The following is an 18,053-nucleotide window of genomic DNA, read 5'->3' as shown; positions in this document are numbered from 1 at the left end:
AGCAGAGGGGCTGGGGTTACAAGCTCCAACCCCAAAGATACTCTGCGCTGGGTGAGGGGTGAAGGCAACACAGGGTACAGTCAGAATGCCTACCAGGGGAAGGGTCCTCTGGAAACCGCCCAGATGTCGCCCTTGGGAGGGGCAGGAGGCAGTGAGTGGGGGGTCACGCTTTACGAGGGCCATTTCTACTCTAGGGCAGAGGAACTTGAAAATTGGGCTAATCGGGCATGTGGTCGTTTAGGACAGGTGAAATTGCAGACTGACACTATTCGAGAAAGTGAAAAGTCAAAAGTGACCCAGGAGGGAAAGGTGGGTGAAGAAGAGGAGCCCGGGGGGAAGATGTAGTCCTCAAGTCATTTGTGAGTCAGAGGCTCAGATGTAGCCAATCGCTTCCGAGGTGCTGTGCCCCGGGCTCTAGGTCAGGTGTAAATCAAGGGAGAACAGGGTTTTTTCTGAGATACCAACATTCGGTGCCTGAAGTTGCCCACAATTCCTGCCCACTGTACCCTGTCCAGCATCTTGCAGACTGGAGTCAAAAAGAAAGCAGATTCAGAACATTATGTGCCAAAGATCACACATCTATGATGCTCTGTCCGGGGCTGGGATACGAATAGTCTCAGGATTGCAGAGCCCACGCTTTTTCCATATCGAGCCACACAGGAGATGCTACCTTATAAATCAATTTGGATGTTTAAGCAAAACCTCCTCGAAAATGGAGGACATTTTGTTGATGGCCAGAACTCAGATTATCTGAGCAAAACGCCCTAACGCCCAAACCAAGGTTGGGTGGAAACAGATGTGTTGACGGGCAGACTTCTGTAACTCACCGATGAAGTGATTGTGCCCTAAGGCGAGCATCTCTTCCAAGAGGACCAGACCCCCAGGCGCCTGGAGAAGAGTCACACTCCGTCCGTCTATGAGGGAGCACTGCTGAAATCCCGTGGCCGTGACCTTCCACAGCAGAATCAGCGAGGCCGCAGCGTCTTGCCGAATTCTGAAAACGGGGGTGAAGTAAACCAAAAGTCCCTTTCAGAAAAATTCATCTTAGAACCAGTCCATCCAAGTCAAAAATAAAAATAAAATGACATATACATACATCCACAAAGGTCTCAGGAAATCATTACAAAGGTCTCCCACTTGCTTCAAAATATACCACAGAAAACACCAATAGATAACTCACATTCGAATAACAATTTTCATCACGAATAAAAGGGTTAGGGCGCCTGAGTGGCTCCGTCGGTTGAACGTCTGACTTCAGCTCAGGTCATGAACTCACAGTGTGTGGGTTCGAGCCCCACGTCAGGCTCTGTGCTGACGGCTCAGAGCCTGGAGCCTGCTTCGGATTCTGTGTCTCCCTCTCCCTCTGCCCCTCTGCACCTCCTCTCAAAAATAAACGTTAAAAAAAAATAAATAAAAGAGTACACTGAGTTCTTCTAGAGACAAATCTTTCCACATCCACACGATATGAGTCCTGCTTGAATTTACTACAAATGTGTCCTGCATCCCCAGATGGCCACCTGAGTTGTGCTGCCAACGTAAGCAAAAGTGTGTCACCTCCCATGCTCCAGGCCTCTCCTGGCTTCTTATTTTCAGGGTAAAGTCCAAAGAATGAGACGCTAGGAAGCAAACCGGCCTCGGCCTCAGTTCCCCTTTCAGCCTCAAATCCTGCAGCCCAGCGTTCCGGCGACATGGACCCACTGTCCCTCCCCAACCAGGTTCCCTCCCAGCTCCCAACCTCTGCCTCCTCGCATGCCTGGTTAAGTGACATTCTGCAAGGCTTAGCCCACGGGTCATCTCTTCTCTGAGACCTGCCCTGACCACCTTCCCACCGCCCGGAAGCTGTCCCTTGCTTCCTCTGTGCTCCTAGAAAACCAGGTCTCCACCTTCGGGAGAAGATCGGCGTACTAAGCGCTGAGCTCCTGGCTTGCGGCTGGGTGTTCAGTCGGGGTTTCGTAAAAGGCTGAATTCGTGAATAAATGAAAGTACACGGGGGCTAGCCACTCTTGCAGGTGAATTCAGGGCACCCAGAGATGACTCAGCCTGGGTCAACCTGCTATTTTTGCCCAGTCCTGAAGCCCAGAAGGGGCCTGGAGAATTTCAAGCTGATCGGGGGGCAGGTAGAGTATTTAAAGGGATAGAGGATCAGAACTATTTGGAAAGGCTTATGAAAGAAAGATAATATGACCCAGACAAGAAAGCACTATGAGACGGTTTCATACACGTAAAGGAAACGACTGATCCTCCCCAAAGCCAGCTCTGACTAGCACAGATCATCTGTGTTATGAGCAATGAAACACTTAGGACCGGGGTCCCCCTGCTGGTAGCACTGGAAGCTGCCTCAGATGCCACACCTTTCTCCCCGCGGGGACTTCTTCCCGGTGCGGAGTTCACTGCCCATTCTGACTCTTCCACCACCAGACTGAGTTCAAGGCCCCGGGGGGAGGGGACGCAGGGGCAACGTAACAAAGTCCCCCTTCCAAACATTTCAGGGACCCCATTGTTTAGAAAGCAAGGTGGGCAGGGGCGCCTGGGTGGCTCAGTCGGTTGAGCGTCTGACTTCGGCTCAGGTCATGATCTCACGGTTCAAGCCCCACGTCAGGCTTGCTGCTATCACAGTGCAGAGCCTGCTTCAGACCTTCTGTCCCCCTCTCTCTGCTCCTCCCCTGCTCACACTCTCTGACTCTCTTTCTCTCTCTCAAAAATAAACATTTTAAAAAAGAAAGCAAGGTGGGCAAAAACAATTCTGTATGAATAGAAGAGTCCCAAAGTGCCCACGGCCCCCCTACTAGGGAGTTGATACAGAGCACTAGTTAACCAGGGTCACATGTCCCTCGGCCTTCTAAAGTCCCTGAAGACTGGACAGCAAACTCCCATTTGGCTACATGGGGATGGGGGGGTTGACAGGTAATTAGCATCAGAGAAGAATGAGTAGTGGGAGACGGGACGGGGTCACTCCAGGGCTGGCTCCACCCCACTCCCTAGTGACACAGAGCACCTGACACACGGCAGGGGCAGACCCCTTGCCTCTTCCCCATCCCTGCCCACCTCCCTGGGCAGTATGTAGTTTGAAAGAGCTTAAGTTTAAAAACAAAACAAGGGGCACCTGGGTGGCTCAGCCGGTTAAGAGTCCTACTTTGGCTCAGGTCACGATCTCACAGTTTGTGAGTTCGAGCCCCACATCAAGCTCTCTGCTGTCAGCACAGACCCCACTTTGGATCCTCTGTCCCCCTCTCTGTCTGCCTCTCCCTCTGTCTCCCTCTCAGAAATAAATTAATTAATTAAAGTAAAAAAATAGAAACAAAACAAAACACTTTCTTCTCAGATAAAATTGTAATGTTTGGATTTTAAATTGGGGCAAATGATGCACATGAATTTAACCAACAGCCCATTCAAATCGTAAGACACCAAAGAATTCTGGAAGCAAAAGTCACTTGGGAAGTGAAGGTTTCTTATCTCGCACCTTACTCACCCCATCCAGTTCCACATCTCCACCCAACAGGATCCCCACTGCAATATTCTTTCCTGAAATAGCTCCTTCTCGATTTTGAGCCACTTAGGCCACATCTACACATGGAACTCTGCTCATGACTCTCACTGGACTGACCAGTTACATGGACAGACACAACCCAGCATAGGGTCACAGTATCGATCTTAATGGTTTGTAACTGCGAGTTTTCTTACTTGACCGACGTGTTCTGTGGCACCTCAAAGGTTACCAGGCGGCCACCGGCAGAGCTGTTAGCACTGGCATTCCCACAGGCAATATCTGGGACCACCTGGGAAAAAAAGGAAGAAACAAGTTATCAGGGTTGATCATCACACAGGATAATATTACAAAGCAAAATTCCAGAAGCTACCTTTGGGTGACGCTGAGGTGGAGACAGAGAGAAGACAGGTGACATGGTACAGACTCAAAAGAAAATGAAAGCTTTGCCACTTGGTTTCCTGAAATGCCAAAGCTTTCCTGAGAGCGTCTACCAATTCCCAGATCGCTATGACTGATGAACAGGACGCTGCAGGGGTCCACTCCCCGCTGTCTTCCATTTAGCGAGCAGTCAGTGGCCTCTGCTCTATGCTCAGTCTGGGACTCAATGCTTGGAGAACCAGAGGACAGGCTTTAAGGACTAGCTTCTGTGCAGCAAGCATTAACTAGGAGAGCGAGCCTTAAAACGAACAGTAGGCAAGAAGCGCTAAGTCTGGGTGACCCTGCCCTGTGCAGAGGTGGGTCTCAGGAGCATGCGTTAAGGCCAGGGGACTGGGAAGCTGCCTATTTTTTTTTTCCCCTATGGACTACACCTTCACTGATGTGTACGTAAAGGGAGTTCAAGGGGGGGAATAATGGTGTTCGTCAGAAAATACACTGTGAACGCTTGAGCTGCGTCCAATGGGGTGGTTCTGACCAACTTAATCATTTACTCCTCATGCCATGAGCACTGTCTTCACCCAGTAGAGTCAAAACAAAGGGGTATTAGGGGCATCTGGGTGGCTCAGTCAGTTACGTGTCTGACCCTTAATTTCGGCTCAGGTCATGATCTCCACAGTTCATGGGATCTAGCCCTGCGTGGGGCTCCGTGCTGACAGCGTGGAGCCTGCTTGGGATTCTCTCTCTCCCTCTCTCTCTCTCTCTGACCCTCCCCCGCTTGTGCTCACTCTCTCTCAAAAAAAATAAAGAAACATTAAAGGGGGTGGTATTATATGTGTCCATCGTCACTGAATTAACTGAGAACAATACAGAAATTCTCAGCACCTCCACCCACACCCAATGCTGAGAATATATGCCCCAGAAGGCCTGACAGTCAAATGCCAGAAAGTAAGCCCACCATGGATATTCAAAGATGGAAGCCCGACTTGTTAAATTTATGTCAACAGACAACTGTTACAACAATTTTAGTCCCTTAAGACTTCAAATAGCGTCACATTTCTGAAGCATCACTATTTCACGAAAGGAGAAACCCAAATATATTCACACCTTCCTCTGGCAACTTTTAACCCGCTTCTTGAAACAGCCTAAGAAATTACAGCATGACAAGAAGACGAGGCGTTTCTTTTTACGTTTACCAACTACAGGACAGGAGGTCTTTAAATAAATAGATTGAAATGGGTGGTTGGGGAGAAATTTTCTTTAAAGGACACTTCCTTGACAAATGTAGAATCAAATCTAGTTCACATTCAAGAAGTGAGTCATTCAGCAAAGAGGAATTAAAACCATAACTTCAAAGCATTTGTTAAAAGTCTGAAATCAGAACACGTCCAGAGTTTTGTTGGGTAGGCTACAAGCACTGCCCTGCGGTCTGAAGAGGGCCTTGATAAATTGTGTGGCAATGAAAAAAAAAATGGGTCACTGGTTACAATTACCCAAGAAAATGAAAGAAGAGATGCTACCTTGTCTCTTTGACAATGATAAGAGAAACTTCTACACACATTCTTTGACTCTAAAACTGCTACACAAAGATTTATGTGTTTTGTCGTTTGAGCTATAAAATCTGCAATAATATACAATCACAGGATGTCCTATAAAATGCAAGATATGGAACGGAATTATACCCTATGGATATCACCTCAAAGTCATGATTTGGATTTGCTCCTCCACTCTCCTAGCTAACAGATTTAGATTATATGTCAACTTTCAAGGATCTGCTGAAAATTCCTCAAAATGAGACTTCTGATGAGCTTGAAGCACAAGCCAAACCCAGACTGGACGAGAGTCAATGAATGGAATTTGTTATTGCCAAAATAAATAAAATTTGGAAATTTCATTCTCAAATGCAGTCTCGACATATTTTAGAAATCACTGATAGCAGCTGTTTTTAAAATGATATTGGCTGCAAGTCACCAGAAATAGAATCATAATAAATAAACAAGGAGTTAAGCATAATATTGAGGAAAATTAGGTCAACGGTGGAGGGTCCGTGATACGTTCATTTACATGGCCCTTCCTTGGGCTCTCTGTGCCGAATCCAAAACGATCTCACAGAAATATACACGGATATCGTTCCAGAAAATAATTTCATCCTTTTCCTTTTATTGCTTACACTCTTGATGCCCACAAAACAGTCATAATTGAAAAATCCCCTTTGCGTAACCAAAAGGGATCTACACACAAGTGAAGGCGGGAATAACCTCAGACTCCCTGTTTTGTCAAGAGGGTAACTTAAAGGTCTTCCGTTGTTACTGCCAATATTGCAACCGCTGGCATTATCTTAACCTCACTGGTTTCTTACATAAAAACATATGCAATCAAACGTTCTCACCTCCACTTGATCCCATTTCATTTCTACAACTTTCTGCCCTGTTTTGGGCTGCCAGGTGGGCAGAGTCACGGTCGCCTGAGAGCGGGGCAGGATGATGTCAGGCTCCTGGGTGGCGGGGACAGGCTGAAGCTGCCTGGGGGCCATGGACTCGGTCCAGCCAGAGGAGGGGAGGCTGGGAAGCGCCTGTTCACAGTTGGGACCTTCATAGCCTTCATTGCAAATGCAGAGGTAGCCATCGCTGCTGCTGCTGCTGCAGTTGCCATGGTGACAAGGGCTGCTGGCACAGGAATCCGCAACAAGCTGAAACAAGACCATAAATGGGTCAATTATTCCCTCGTAAGAAAAGTGGTGCCATCGCTGGGAAATGAGCTCCGTGTCTCAGAGCCGTGGCTCTAGGAAATGCTGTTCCTGCGGAATAAGAGTTCCTAACTACTTGTGCTGTCGTGGGGGAGCCTCCCAAGGTCACCCCGACATTAACCCCTCCACAGGTAACAGGTGACCAGCAAGAACACACCTAGTGAAGAGCTGCCCCAAACCCAAGCTCCGAAATAATGTTGATTTCAGCAACACTTTACTTACAGGAATTTTCTAAGGCAAAAGCATTTAAAACTGAGGCTCATTAGGAAGATATCAACTTTAATATTTTTAGCAGCCATGACAACAACTAGAGATCGAAACTGGAACCTCCTTTTCCACGTCCTGGATGGACCACTGCAAGGTTTCCTCATGAGAAATGACCGCCCAACTAACTTATCTCCCCTAAAGATGTGCTTACCTATGTCTCCCAATTTCTACTGGAGGAAAACCCCTTTTAAAGTGATGTTATTTAATTAAAAGCTTCCACAATGATCGGCTTACACGACAATGGTAAGCCTGCCCGAAGAGAGCAGTAAGCAGAACTTTATGGAAGTTTCTACCTCATTATTTTGGAGGGTGATCCCAGAGACATGTGACCTTGCAAGATACGGAAGATACAATTTCATTTGCGTGACTTTATTTTTTTTTTTTTAATTTTTTTTTTCAACGTTTTTTATTTATTTTTGGGACAGAGAGAGACAGAGCATGAATGGGGGAGGGGCAGAGAGAGAGGGAGACACAGAATCGGAAACAGGCTCCAGGCTCCGAGCCATCGGCCCAGAGCCCGACGCGGGGCTCGAACTCGCGGACCGCGAGATTGTGACCTGGCTGAAGTCGGACGCTTAACCGACTGCGCCACCCAGGCGCCCCTCATTTGCGTGACTTTAAAGTGTGACAATGCTCCTAAGGAAAGTGTTTATCTTGGTGCCCTTTGCTGACCTGTAAATCACCATGCGTTTCTGCTTGGAGATGCGGTACAAAACAATGCGAAATGATCAGCGCCTTCTCCTGAGACAGCTCAAGGCTTCAGACATGTTCTCCCCACTTTTTCAATTATCATTTGCTCCTGTGAACAGAAAATTAGACCTCTATCTGATGTCCCTCTGGCTTCTGAGGGCTGATCATAAAATAGAACTCGGTAAAGATCAGACTACAGAGAAATGAGGCCCTCAATTTCTCTTGTGGAAATGAACTCACACATAAACACACGCGGACAGAATTCTGCATGGTAAAACAGCTACTCACCCTGGTAATTGCGCTTGTCAGACAATTTCCAACAAACTCCTTTAGGAATATGGAGGGATTTTGGATTGAATGAAAATGAAACTCCAAAAATGCCACCACGTTCTCTGCCTATCACTGGGCGATTCCTTCATAGAATCTCAGTTAAAAGGAGATGGGTTGGTATCAGAAGAAAATATTTAAGCTGTAAATAATTTTAAATATTTACAATCCTTATCAACTTAAAGTAAAACCCAGTTTCCTCCCATGTCAGAGATGTCCTCTCTTCCCTCCTCCCTTACACTCTCCCTTCCTCACCTTCTTTATGTCCCTGGACTATGCCAAGATCATTTCCACATGAGGGCCTTTGCACCTGCTGGGCCCTCTGCCGGAATGCTTTTCTCCCAAGCTTTCCATGGCTCACTGCTTCATTTCACAAAGTTCTGTACTCAAACGTCACCTCCTCAGAGAAGGCTTCCCTCACTACAAAATCTGAAATAACCCTTTTTTTCCCTCTCCCAAACAGGTGAGCTCTGAGAGTGTAGGGACTTCATCTACCATGTTCATGGCACTATTCCTAGCATGTCAAGGAACACAGAAAACACGGTGAGGCTTCTTTTTTTAAGTGTTCAAAAAATAAAGAGCTCAATTAGTATCTGGAAAGCAAGGCATGATGAGAGACATATGTAAACCGCCCTTTTGGTCACAATATTGTTACCTTGTTTCTGATTTATTTGCGGAATGGTGTGTCCCCTCAAGAATCATCTGACAGGAAGGAGAATTTAACTAGCTCTGATAAAGGGGACATATAAGCCATGTTTCTGAAATCGACTTTTGATAATAACATCTGAGGTTGACCTAGTCACAAATTAAGACTTTTAGCAGAAGCCTGAAAGCAGAGAACTACATTTAAATCATTTAAACAAATTGAAGAGATGGTTAGAAGAATTAATTCTGGCAGCCTAAACCTCCACTGCGAAGCTTAGAAAAAAAAAAAAAAACATTCCTAAGGCAAAGACCACCTGTCTGGTGACCAGAGACACCCCCTGGCTTTTGCTCCACTGTGGGCAACAGCCAGACCCCACAGAGGTACCACCGAGGTACGGCACACATCAGCAAGTCCTCCCCAGAAAGAATTCAAAGCACAGCCATCGCCTGGACATCAGAGGCCGCCATGCATCATACCTACTGCTCCCTGTAAGGTGGCCATTTAGAGTTTTCAAAGAACACTGCCATCTAGTATCTCATTTGTGCTCACAACAACCCTGAAATAAGGAGGGAATTTTCTGAACCCGTATCACTGTTCAGAAACACAAGGAGAGAGGAGTTGAGTGACCCATCACAGCCACTACAAAAGAACTATTCCAGAACGACATCGCATCTTCTGAGTTCTGTCCACACCACAGCACTGCAACTTTGATGGTTATGATGACACCAAAAAAAAACAATCCCTGTGGAGAAGGCAAAAGGTAAGGGTTCTCTTTCTGTAAGCAACAGAAAATAAGTTAAGGGTTAAATATAAGCCAATTAGACCATCATTTCAGGATGCTTCTTTAGAATAAAGGTATAATGGTATCACTCAATGAATATTTTCTAAAACTTTTTTAAAGTTTATTTATTTTTGAGAGGCAGAGAGAGAGAGAAAAAGAGACAGAATCCGAAGCAGGCTCCAGGCTCTGACCTGTCAGCACAGAACCCAACGCAGGGCTCAAACTCACGAACCGCCAAGATCATGACCTGAGCTGAACAGACGCTCAACTGACTGAGCCACCCACGCGCCCCACACTCAATGAATACTGACTGAGGTCTTACTATTTGACATAAATTGTACCAGGTCTGGGAATAAAATGCTAAAAGAGAAAACAAACAGACACAGTGTCTGCCCCTAAGGAGTTTATAGCTAGTAACCTATTACGCACATTAAGAACAACAACAGCAAAACCAGTTCGACCTGCAAATCACTGGGTACTCCCTGGGTGCCTGCCACTACACTTAGCATTTTACATTTCTTAATTTACTTCCTCCTCACAACAACCTTCCAAGGTAAGTACATTTACTACCATTGAGGCTTAGCGATGTTGAGCAACTGACCAACTCTTACTCAGAATAAAAGCCAACGTCTTTACAAAGTCTTAACTAGGCCACAGGTGATGTGCCCTCCTCCCAGCTCCGGACCTCACCTCCCACTCTTGCCCTGCCTCACTTGGCCCTAAACACACTGACGTCACTGTTCTTCCAACTCTCCAAGCACTCTCCGACCTCAAGGTCTTAGCACTGGCTGTTCCTCTGCCCACAACACCCATTTCTTGTGTCTCTTCCCAAAGCCTCCTTTGAGTCTTTGCTCAAATGTCATCTTCTGATGAGGACGTCCCTGAACACACAATTCAACTAAAACAGCTAATGTTCTAATACAATGTGGGAAAAAATTACCAATTTATTCTATATTGATTTTGTATCTGGCCCCACTAGACTGTAAACCCCTGTGAGATCAGGTTTCTTTTCCCTGTTTTGTTTACTTGAGTGGTCACCCCCACCCCCAGCCCCAAGAACAGCAACTGGCACACAGGAGCTGCCGAATACACTATGACTGAACAACTGAATGAATGAATGAATGAATGATACTAGATACAGGTAGCACCAGAGCCTGTGACGTGTATTGCCACGTGAAATGGAATTAGGATTCTCCCAAGGTCCCATCCCAGCTCTTCAGAATGAAAGTCAAGGAATGCCTTGTGTATCTGCCCTACAATGCTTCATCGCAATTAAATAATAAAAAAATTTTTAATGTTCATTATTTATTCTGAGAGAGAGAGCGCGCGCACACGCACAAGCAGGGGAGGGTCAGAGAGAGAGGGAGAGAGAGAGTCCCAAGCAGGCTCCGCATTGTCAGCGCACAGCCCGATGCAGGGCTCGAACTCACAAACTGAGATCGTGACCTAAACGGAGATCAAGAGTCAGAGATGCTTAACCAACTGAGCCACCCAGGTGCCCCAGCAATGAAATAACTTTAAATCAGCTTTAAAAAGGGGGAAAGTCTCTGATGACCTGAGAGGTAAGGCGGAGCCAGCATAATGTCCCGCCTTTGCCTTGATGAAGGGGAGCAGAAAGAGTCAAGTCTCTGTGGAGGTCACAGATGGCCCTCAACACCGAGTCGCCTTCCTCTGGTGCTCAGGGACTGTCCACCAGGTGAGCCACTGCTGAAGCCCATCACCCTGGGTGCTGGTGGAGAGATCTGGGTGCAAAGGGCAGGACCCACAGCAGTGTCCAACCTGCCGTGCCCTGGAGTCAGCTCCACCAGCTCGGGAATAAAGAGCTAGAAGGAAAATGTGAAGAGAATTAAAGATGTCGTTTAAGAAATGCTGTGTTCACAGATGAGCAGAATGCAGGAGCAGCATGGGGATGAAGTGAAGCCTGACTCACAGCTGCCGGGAGACATGCTCCTAGTAAAGACAACAAAAGCTCAAAATGAAGCTGTCAGTTGTACAGATTTCTACAGGGATTCAAAACAGTGACTGATGTGATGGGAGCACAGGCATGCGCACACACACACATACACACACACGCACACTGGGATACCAAAGAGAGCTGAATGCACTACAAGGTCATTGGTCCCTTGTTTCAAGTCACCATTCCAGGGGCACCTGGTGGCTCAGTCGGTTGAGCGTCTGACTCTTGATTTCGGCTCAGGTCATGATCTCAACGTTCCTAGGTTCGAGCCCCGCGTTGGGCTCTTCACTGTGTCAACATGGATCCTGCTTGAAATTCTCTCTCCCTCCTTCTCTGTCCCTCCCCTACTCATACTCTCTCCTTCCCTCCCTTTCTCTCTCGCTCAAAATAAAATTTTAAAAAATAATCATTTCATATTACTACTACTTTCTTGGGTTGTGTATTAATTGCTTTGCTAACAATGACAACTACCTGCCATTGTATTCTCTAACACTTCACTCTAACACTTCAGGATGGCTTCGTTTCAAAAAAAAAAAAAAAAAAAAAAAAAAAAGCCAATCTGTTTCAATTGCGTAACAGCAAATATAAGATAAAATGCAATTATGAACCTGTTGTAGAGGTCACTATGCCCTGGAATCCCATTAAGTTTGAACCTTAAGCAGGAAACAGCCAAACTGCTGAAATGTATAATGAGGCCAAAATATCATAATGAATAGACTTGACTTTGGGGATACTCAAAACTTAACAGGCAATGTTTTCTTGGCTATAATTCCCAGCCTCTAATGATGGGGGGTAAATGATTAAGTCTTTGTAATACCGGCTATAAGAAAGAATAAAGAGAAAGCCCACGGATTAATGGTTTTCCGCCTACAATTCACCAGCAAGCTCATTAAGTGCTGTTTGTTGTTGTATCATTAGTCATCTATTTAAGCCAAATATTTCACATCGCAGAACTAATCTGAAACTATTCTTTTCATATTTCATTTTAGACTTTTCACCTGTTACAGATCATTTACACTACAAGCAGGAGCGTTCATGGGGATGCATGGGGTGCACAGGGCGAGATGGGAGGCCAGACCAGAGCGAAGGCGCCTGCCGACCTGAGGACTCGTCATCTGCAGGACCTCCCATGTGGCACTTTAGCCATGACCTGTTTTCCTTCCGCACACTGTCTGCTGTCCCGTTTTTGGCAATTCTAATGCCACCCTCCACCCCCGCATCGGCACACAAACAGGTTGGAAGGTCAAATTTAAAACAGGTATAACAACAGCCCATTTTCAGGGTCATCAGATGAGTAAGTCAAGGCTAGCAGGATTGCCTCCACATGGAGGATCTGCATCACTTGGGTGACAGAACCCGAGGAGGCGCCCATGGAACCACCCGCCCAGGTGACCCTTTCCCACTAGTTTCAAGAATATGAGCTTCGTTCCTACTCAGTACAGCTGATCAGTGATTGATGTGACATTTATCCAGCACCAGGTGGGTTTACCTTCCAGACAAGGTACCTGGAAGAGGGGTCAGAGAGATGAAAAAGCCCCAAGAGCTTGCAGTCCAACAGAAGGTCCAGGCACATGAACTTGGACTCCCCTGAGCAGTCTATGTGCAATCAATACCCTGCCTGGACGCAAGTCCACTATTAACAATCGTGTGTTCGAGGAGTTCAAGTCCCTAATGCTGACAGGGAAGATGGGCTTGATGACCGCAGGTCTGAAATGAGTAGATGATGAGTGGGTCTCAGAACTCGTTTCTCGGAGGTGACAGTGGCGGCTCTCAGCAAAGCAAAGACAGCAGAAAGGAGTTTTCTGACGACAAAGGACCGGCTGAGCAACAGTCCTGGCGTCAGTCGGCACAGGCAGCTGAGAGGCTCCGGCCAAGACCCTTGCCTGCTCTGGACACACGTCCCTCTGGCGTTAAGTGAGGGCCGAGGGCAGAGCATCTCAAGGCCTCCTCCCGCTCTGGGATTTGGGGGTCTGCTGACGGCCGCGTGGTTTTCACTGACGCGGTTTTCAGAGGGTCCACAGAAGTACCCCTGAAGCCACCTCTCTCTCACTTATACCCGCTGCTCAGCGGGCAGAGTCATCCGGGGAATGGGAAGGGCGTCTGAGGAGCCCAAACCCAACAAGGCCCCGGAGGAGGGCCTATACGCGCCGATGGAGCTTGTGACGTGGCCCAGGCCACACAGGTCGCTAAGGGGACATGGTGGGCTCGTGGCACTTACAAAGGAGCGAGGAGGAAGATGTAGGCACACAAGAGAAGTAACTCAGGGGCACGTGTGGGTGGTATTAAGAAGTAAGTAGAGGGGCACCCAGGTGGTTCAGTCGGTTAAGCATCCGACTCTTGGTTTCAGCTCAGGTCAAGATTTTGAAGTTTGTGACTTTGAGCCCTGCTATCAGCACAGAGCCTGCTTGGGATTCTCTGTCTGCCCCTCCCCTGCTTGTGTGCTCTCGCTGTCTCTCTCTCTCAAAATAAACAAATATTTAAAGAAAGAAAAAAGAAAAAAGAAGAAGAGTCCTCTGGGCCATTGCTTTAATAATTTTTCTAAGCAGAAAAATCAGTTAAGGAACTTTTAAATACAGATTCTGAGGTAGTTATTGGCATCATAGGCAGAAGGTTCCTTATGCAGCAAGGAACAAAACCAGAAGCCTGAAAGAGGTATCTCTCAACCTCAGCACTACTGACTCTTTGGGTTGGATAATTCTTGGTTGGCAGGAGCTGCCCTGAACCTTGCAGGGTGTTTTAGCAGCATCTCTGATCTCTACTTACTGGAAGCCAGAACCCCTCTTGCCAACAGTGACAGTTGTCACAACCAAAAATGTCTCCAGATGTTGCCAATGTCCCCCCTGCAAGAAAATCACACCCAGTTCAGAACCACTGCCCTGAAGGAACAGATTGATGCATTTCACTCCATCAAAATGTTTTAAAAATCCATTTGACTCTATAAATCAAGTCAAAAGGCAACGACACGATGGAGGAAAATCTGTACAACATATTACAAAGGACTAAATCCCTTATTATATAGATTCTTACAGATCAATAAAAGACCGCACCGCAATAAAAAGGGCACAGAAATAATACACAGAAAGATGTGTACAAAAATCGTGTCTTTTTTAAAATATTTTAAACACAAGATGCAATCTCATGTACTTATTTGTATAAGTGCACACACAAATTTTTACAAGCAGAATGGACCATCATTTTAGTAATGTGAGCAGCAGAATCAAGTAAAGAACTCTTTAAATTTTGTAAAGTTTTTATTTATTTATTTTGGAGGAGGGAGGGGAGGGCAGAGAGAGAGAGAAGGAGAAAAAAATCCCAAACAGGCTCCGTGCTATCAGTGCAGAGCCCAGTGAGGGGCTCGAACTCACAAACTGCAAGATCATGACCTGAGCCAAAACCTAGAGTTGGATGCTGAACCGAATGAGCCACCCAGGCGCCCCAAGTAACTTTTCCAACCACAGATTCCCTCACCACAGGCTGCTTATCAAAAACCCCGAGGGTGAGGCCGAGAAACCTGTATCACTCGGCATTCCCCCGATGATTCTGCCATACCTGGTCCAAACCGCAAAATTGAGAATTTGCTGGTATGAAGCAGGGTTGTCACACTATAACTGCAGTCCAAACTCAGCGTGTTTTTGGAAATAAAGTTTTGTTGGAATACAGCCACAGCCATCTGTTTATGTTTGACCGCTTTGCACCACATCAGCAGTGGACAGAGTGCCGAGGAGATGATCTGGCCCATGAAACCTCTACAGTCTTTATTATGTGGCCAGTCCCTCATCTAGACGATACTGACTTCGGGGTTCACAAAAGGGAAAAAGCGGGTACGTGGACCCGTCTAGGAAGACTTTGAAGAAGAAAAGCTTGAACAGAGCCTTTATAAAGCTGATAGCGATTGCATCTACTTCTTCTCCCCACCCAACTCTCTTACTGGGTTGGCATGCACGAACTTTAAATCACAGAAGGACCTCTTGCAATACAAGTCAGGGCAAAGCAGACACCAGATACTCTTCCAATCATAACTCTGTGCAAGCACCGGGCAGAATGAATCTCCGCGTTATGAAAGGCATAATTTCTAGACAGTCCGCCACCAAGCAAGACCACAGGAAAGGGTCACACGCCCACCTGTCCTTCATGGGAAGAAATGTGGGAATTCTCTCCCTCCCCTCCCACCCACCCACTGAACTAAACGAACACGAGTGATGGGCAGCCCACTGCACAGGCTAGATACAGAAACAGGCAGAGCTCCAGAGGAAGGTGGGTGGGGAAGAGTGACACAGACCAAGGGCCTTGAAATAGCAGAAGACTGTCTACATGTGCGCACTGGGCAAGGGTGGGGGGGGTGGGGCATGAGAAAGACGATTCCAGAATTTGGAGTTTAGGGTTTCTGGAAAAATGCTATCAAGCATCTGCATTATGATGCAGTAGAGAAAGCTGGTGATTTTACTCCCGCTTGTGGATGATCCTGGATGGACAAGGCAACAAAGTTCCCTGGGACTTGGGGTCCTCGACTGTAAAAGGAAAGGATGGAACTAGAAAGCCTTAGTGGCCTTTCCGTTCTTAATATGAGGTTTCTCTGTCCAAAATAGCAATTGCGCTGGTTACAAATGTCATCTTCATGCTGAAAGACAAATGAACACTGTTGGAATCCAACTCTCACAGTATATTTGCCTTAAAAAGGAATTTTTCCCACTTTGTTCAATAAAGATCTCGATTCTATTCCAACACCAACTGCTTACCCACTAGAGTAAAGATGTGGGAAAAAAAGAACCACTACAGTGCTTATGCCAGGAGTAGACTCTGCCAGGAAATGCATCCCATGATTTTTTTTCCCCCCAAATCCAAATAATAAAAATGCTCATTCATTTTACTGAACCAAGACACAGTAAGAATGTGTCTTAGTAAAACACACATTCTCACCTTTTGGTATTTCTTCACCTCTGCAGTAGGGACTCTAGAGTGACTTGAGAAATGATTCCAATACTAATCTAAACAGTCCCTTTTTTTGCCCTCAATTCTGAGCTGACTTTCTTGAAATCAGCCTGTCCTGATTTTCACATGTGGGTGCACTTACATTTTGTAAGTAGGCTAAGAGGAAATTACAAGCAGAACTCAAATCTCTGACTGTGAAATGAATCCATTAAAAATAAACTACTACATGTCTAATTATTCTCCCACTTTTTCATAGCGTCTCTTTAAAACACGCTCTGTTTAGAAACGATCTTGAGATTGTACTGCTTTTGCTTTAGTCTGGCTAACACACTTAGTCCACAGTCATACTGATGACTCCTTAAGCCCTGCTCAGTCACAGATGTATCAATTTAAAATAACCGTTCTTCAAAAACCTGGCAGACCCTTTGTCCCTTGGTTCCCATATTCCACTAAATCCTAAGGGATCACACAAAACCTCGTTTCTGGCACAGGCACGCCAGCCTCACACGAGATGACTGTTCTTCCCTTTTCCTTTTAATCATTCAGGCCAGTTCCTTGAGTCGGAAACTTAAAGGACAGTGCCCACATTTCTTGTCCCGCCTCTCTTTAGAGATACTCATACATCCTGGCGAACCCTTTTCACAAAGCAACAATGCCATGAACACAGGAAGTATGTCAACTTTTATCTCCGGGCCGACTCAGGGAAAGAAGCCTGCAGCAGACTGGGAATTTAACTTCCCATAAAGGTCTCAGGATCATCACAACTGATGCAGGGAAAGCATTTTATTAAACTCAACGTTCACTTGGAGTGAAGACTTTTAGACAACTAGGAATAGAAGGGTACTTCTTTAATTTACAGGAAAACCTTCCACAAATGTAACTGGTAAAGTGTTGAAAAGTTTCTCACTGAAACTGAGAAAGAGGCAAGGACGTTCGCTGTGGCCGCTTCCAAGGAACATCACACTAAAGGTCCTAGGCAGTACCGGGAAGTGAGAATGAAAAGAAAGTCTAAGGATTGAACAGGAACAGATACTGTTGTAATTCACAGACTGTATGATTATGCAGGCAGAAAAACTATTAAAATACGGAACTTCAGCAAGTTCACTGGATACAGGGTCAAAAACTTTTTTAACTGCATCTCTATCAGAAATGAACAAAAACTAATTTTTAAGGGTTCTGTTTACAATATACCCCCCAAAATCCCCAAAAACCTAGGAATAAATCAAATGAAAGACGTGTATGGCCTCAACAAAGAGAACTATAAAATAGTAAAATAGTATTGAGACAAAAATTTGTAAATGGGGGGCTATTATAGTCATAGATTAAAAACTCAGTATTACAAAGATTCAGATTTTCCCCAGAGTGATCTACAGATTCAATGAAATTGCAACAAAAATCATAACAGTTTTTTTTCTGTTCTTGTACAAAATGGCCTCAAATAGTCCAAACATTCTTGAATAAGTACGGTAAAGGAGGGCTTGCTCTATATCAGGAATTTCTTTTCTTTTTTATGTTTACTTATTTTTGAGCGAGAGCGGGTGTGAGCGGGGAAGGGGCGGGGGGTGGGGGACAGAGAATCTAAAGCAGGTTCTGTGCTGACAGCAGGGAGACCAATGCAGGGCTCAAACTCACGAACCGTGAGATCATAACCTGAGCCAAAGTCAGATGCTCAACCTACTAAGCCACCCAGGTGCCCCCAAATCAGGAATTTCTATGGTCACTGGAACACTGGAATAGAGAGTTAGGACTTAGAAAGATCGCATATGAACACTTAATTTATGGAACAGGGCAGAGCAATAAATATAGTCCTTTCAATAAATTGATATCCATATGGGTAAAAACATTAAG

The 18,053-nt window shown here is 45.9% G+C and overlaps 1 protein-coding gene across 1 annotated transcript in view; it reads right to left on the bottom strand.

Moving 5' to 3' along the window:
- The window catches only part of DNER (delta/notch like EGF repeat containing), a 316,523-nt gene that overhangs the window by 173,144 nt on the left and 125,326 nt on the right, over positions 1-18,053 (bottom strand). Inside the window, exons 2-4 of the mRNA XM_049614770.1 lie at positions 6,252-6,551; positions 3,682-3,776; positions 828-994 (exon numbers count right to left, since the gene is read on the bottom strand). Coding sequence (XP_049470727.1) covers positions 828-994; positions 3,682-3,776; positions 6,252-6,551 — 562 coding nt within the window. The remainder of the gene's footprint in view (positions 1-827; positions 995-3,681; positions 3,777-6,251; positions 6,552-18,053) is intronic.

The sequence above is a fragment of the Panthera uncia genome (genome assembly GCF_023721935.1).
Source record: "Panthera uncia isolate 11264 chromosome C1 unlocalized genomic scaffold, Puncia_PCG_1.0 HiC_scaffold_3, whole genome shotgun sequence".
In the NCBI taxonomy this organism is placed as follows: domain Eukaryota; kingdom Metazoa; phylum Chordata; class Mammalia; order Carnivora; family Felidae; genus Panthera; species Panthera uncia.
Note: the sequence above shows the minus strand (reverse complement) of the source record. Positions and strands in the feature narration are given on the sequence as shown.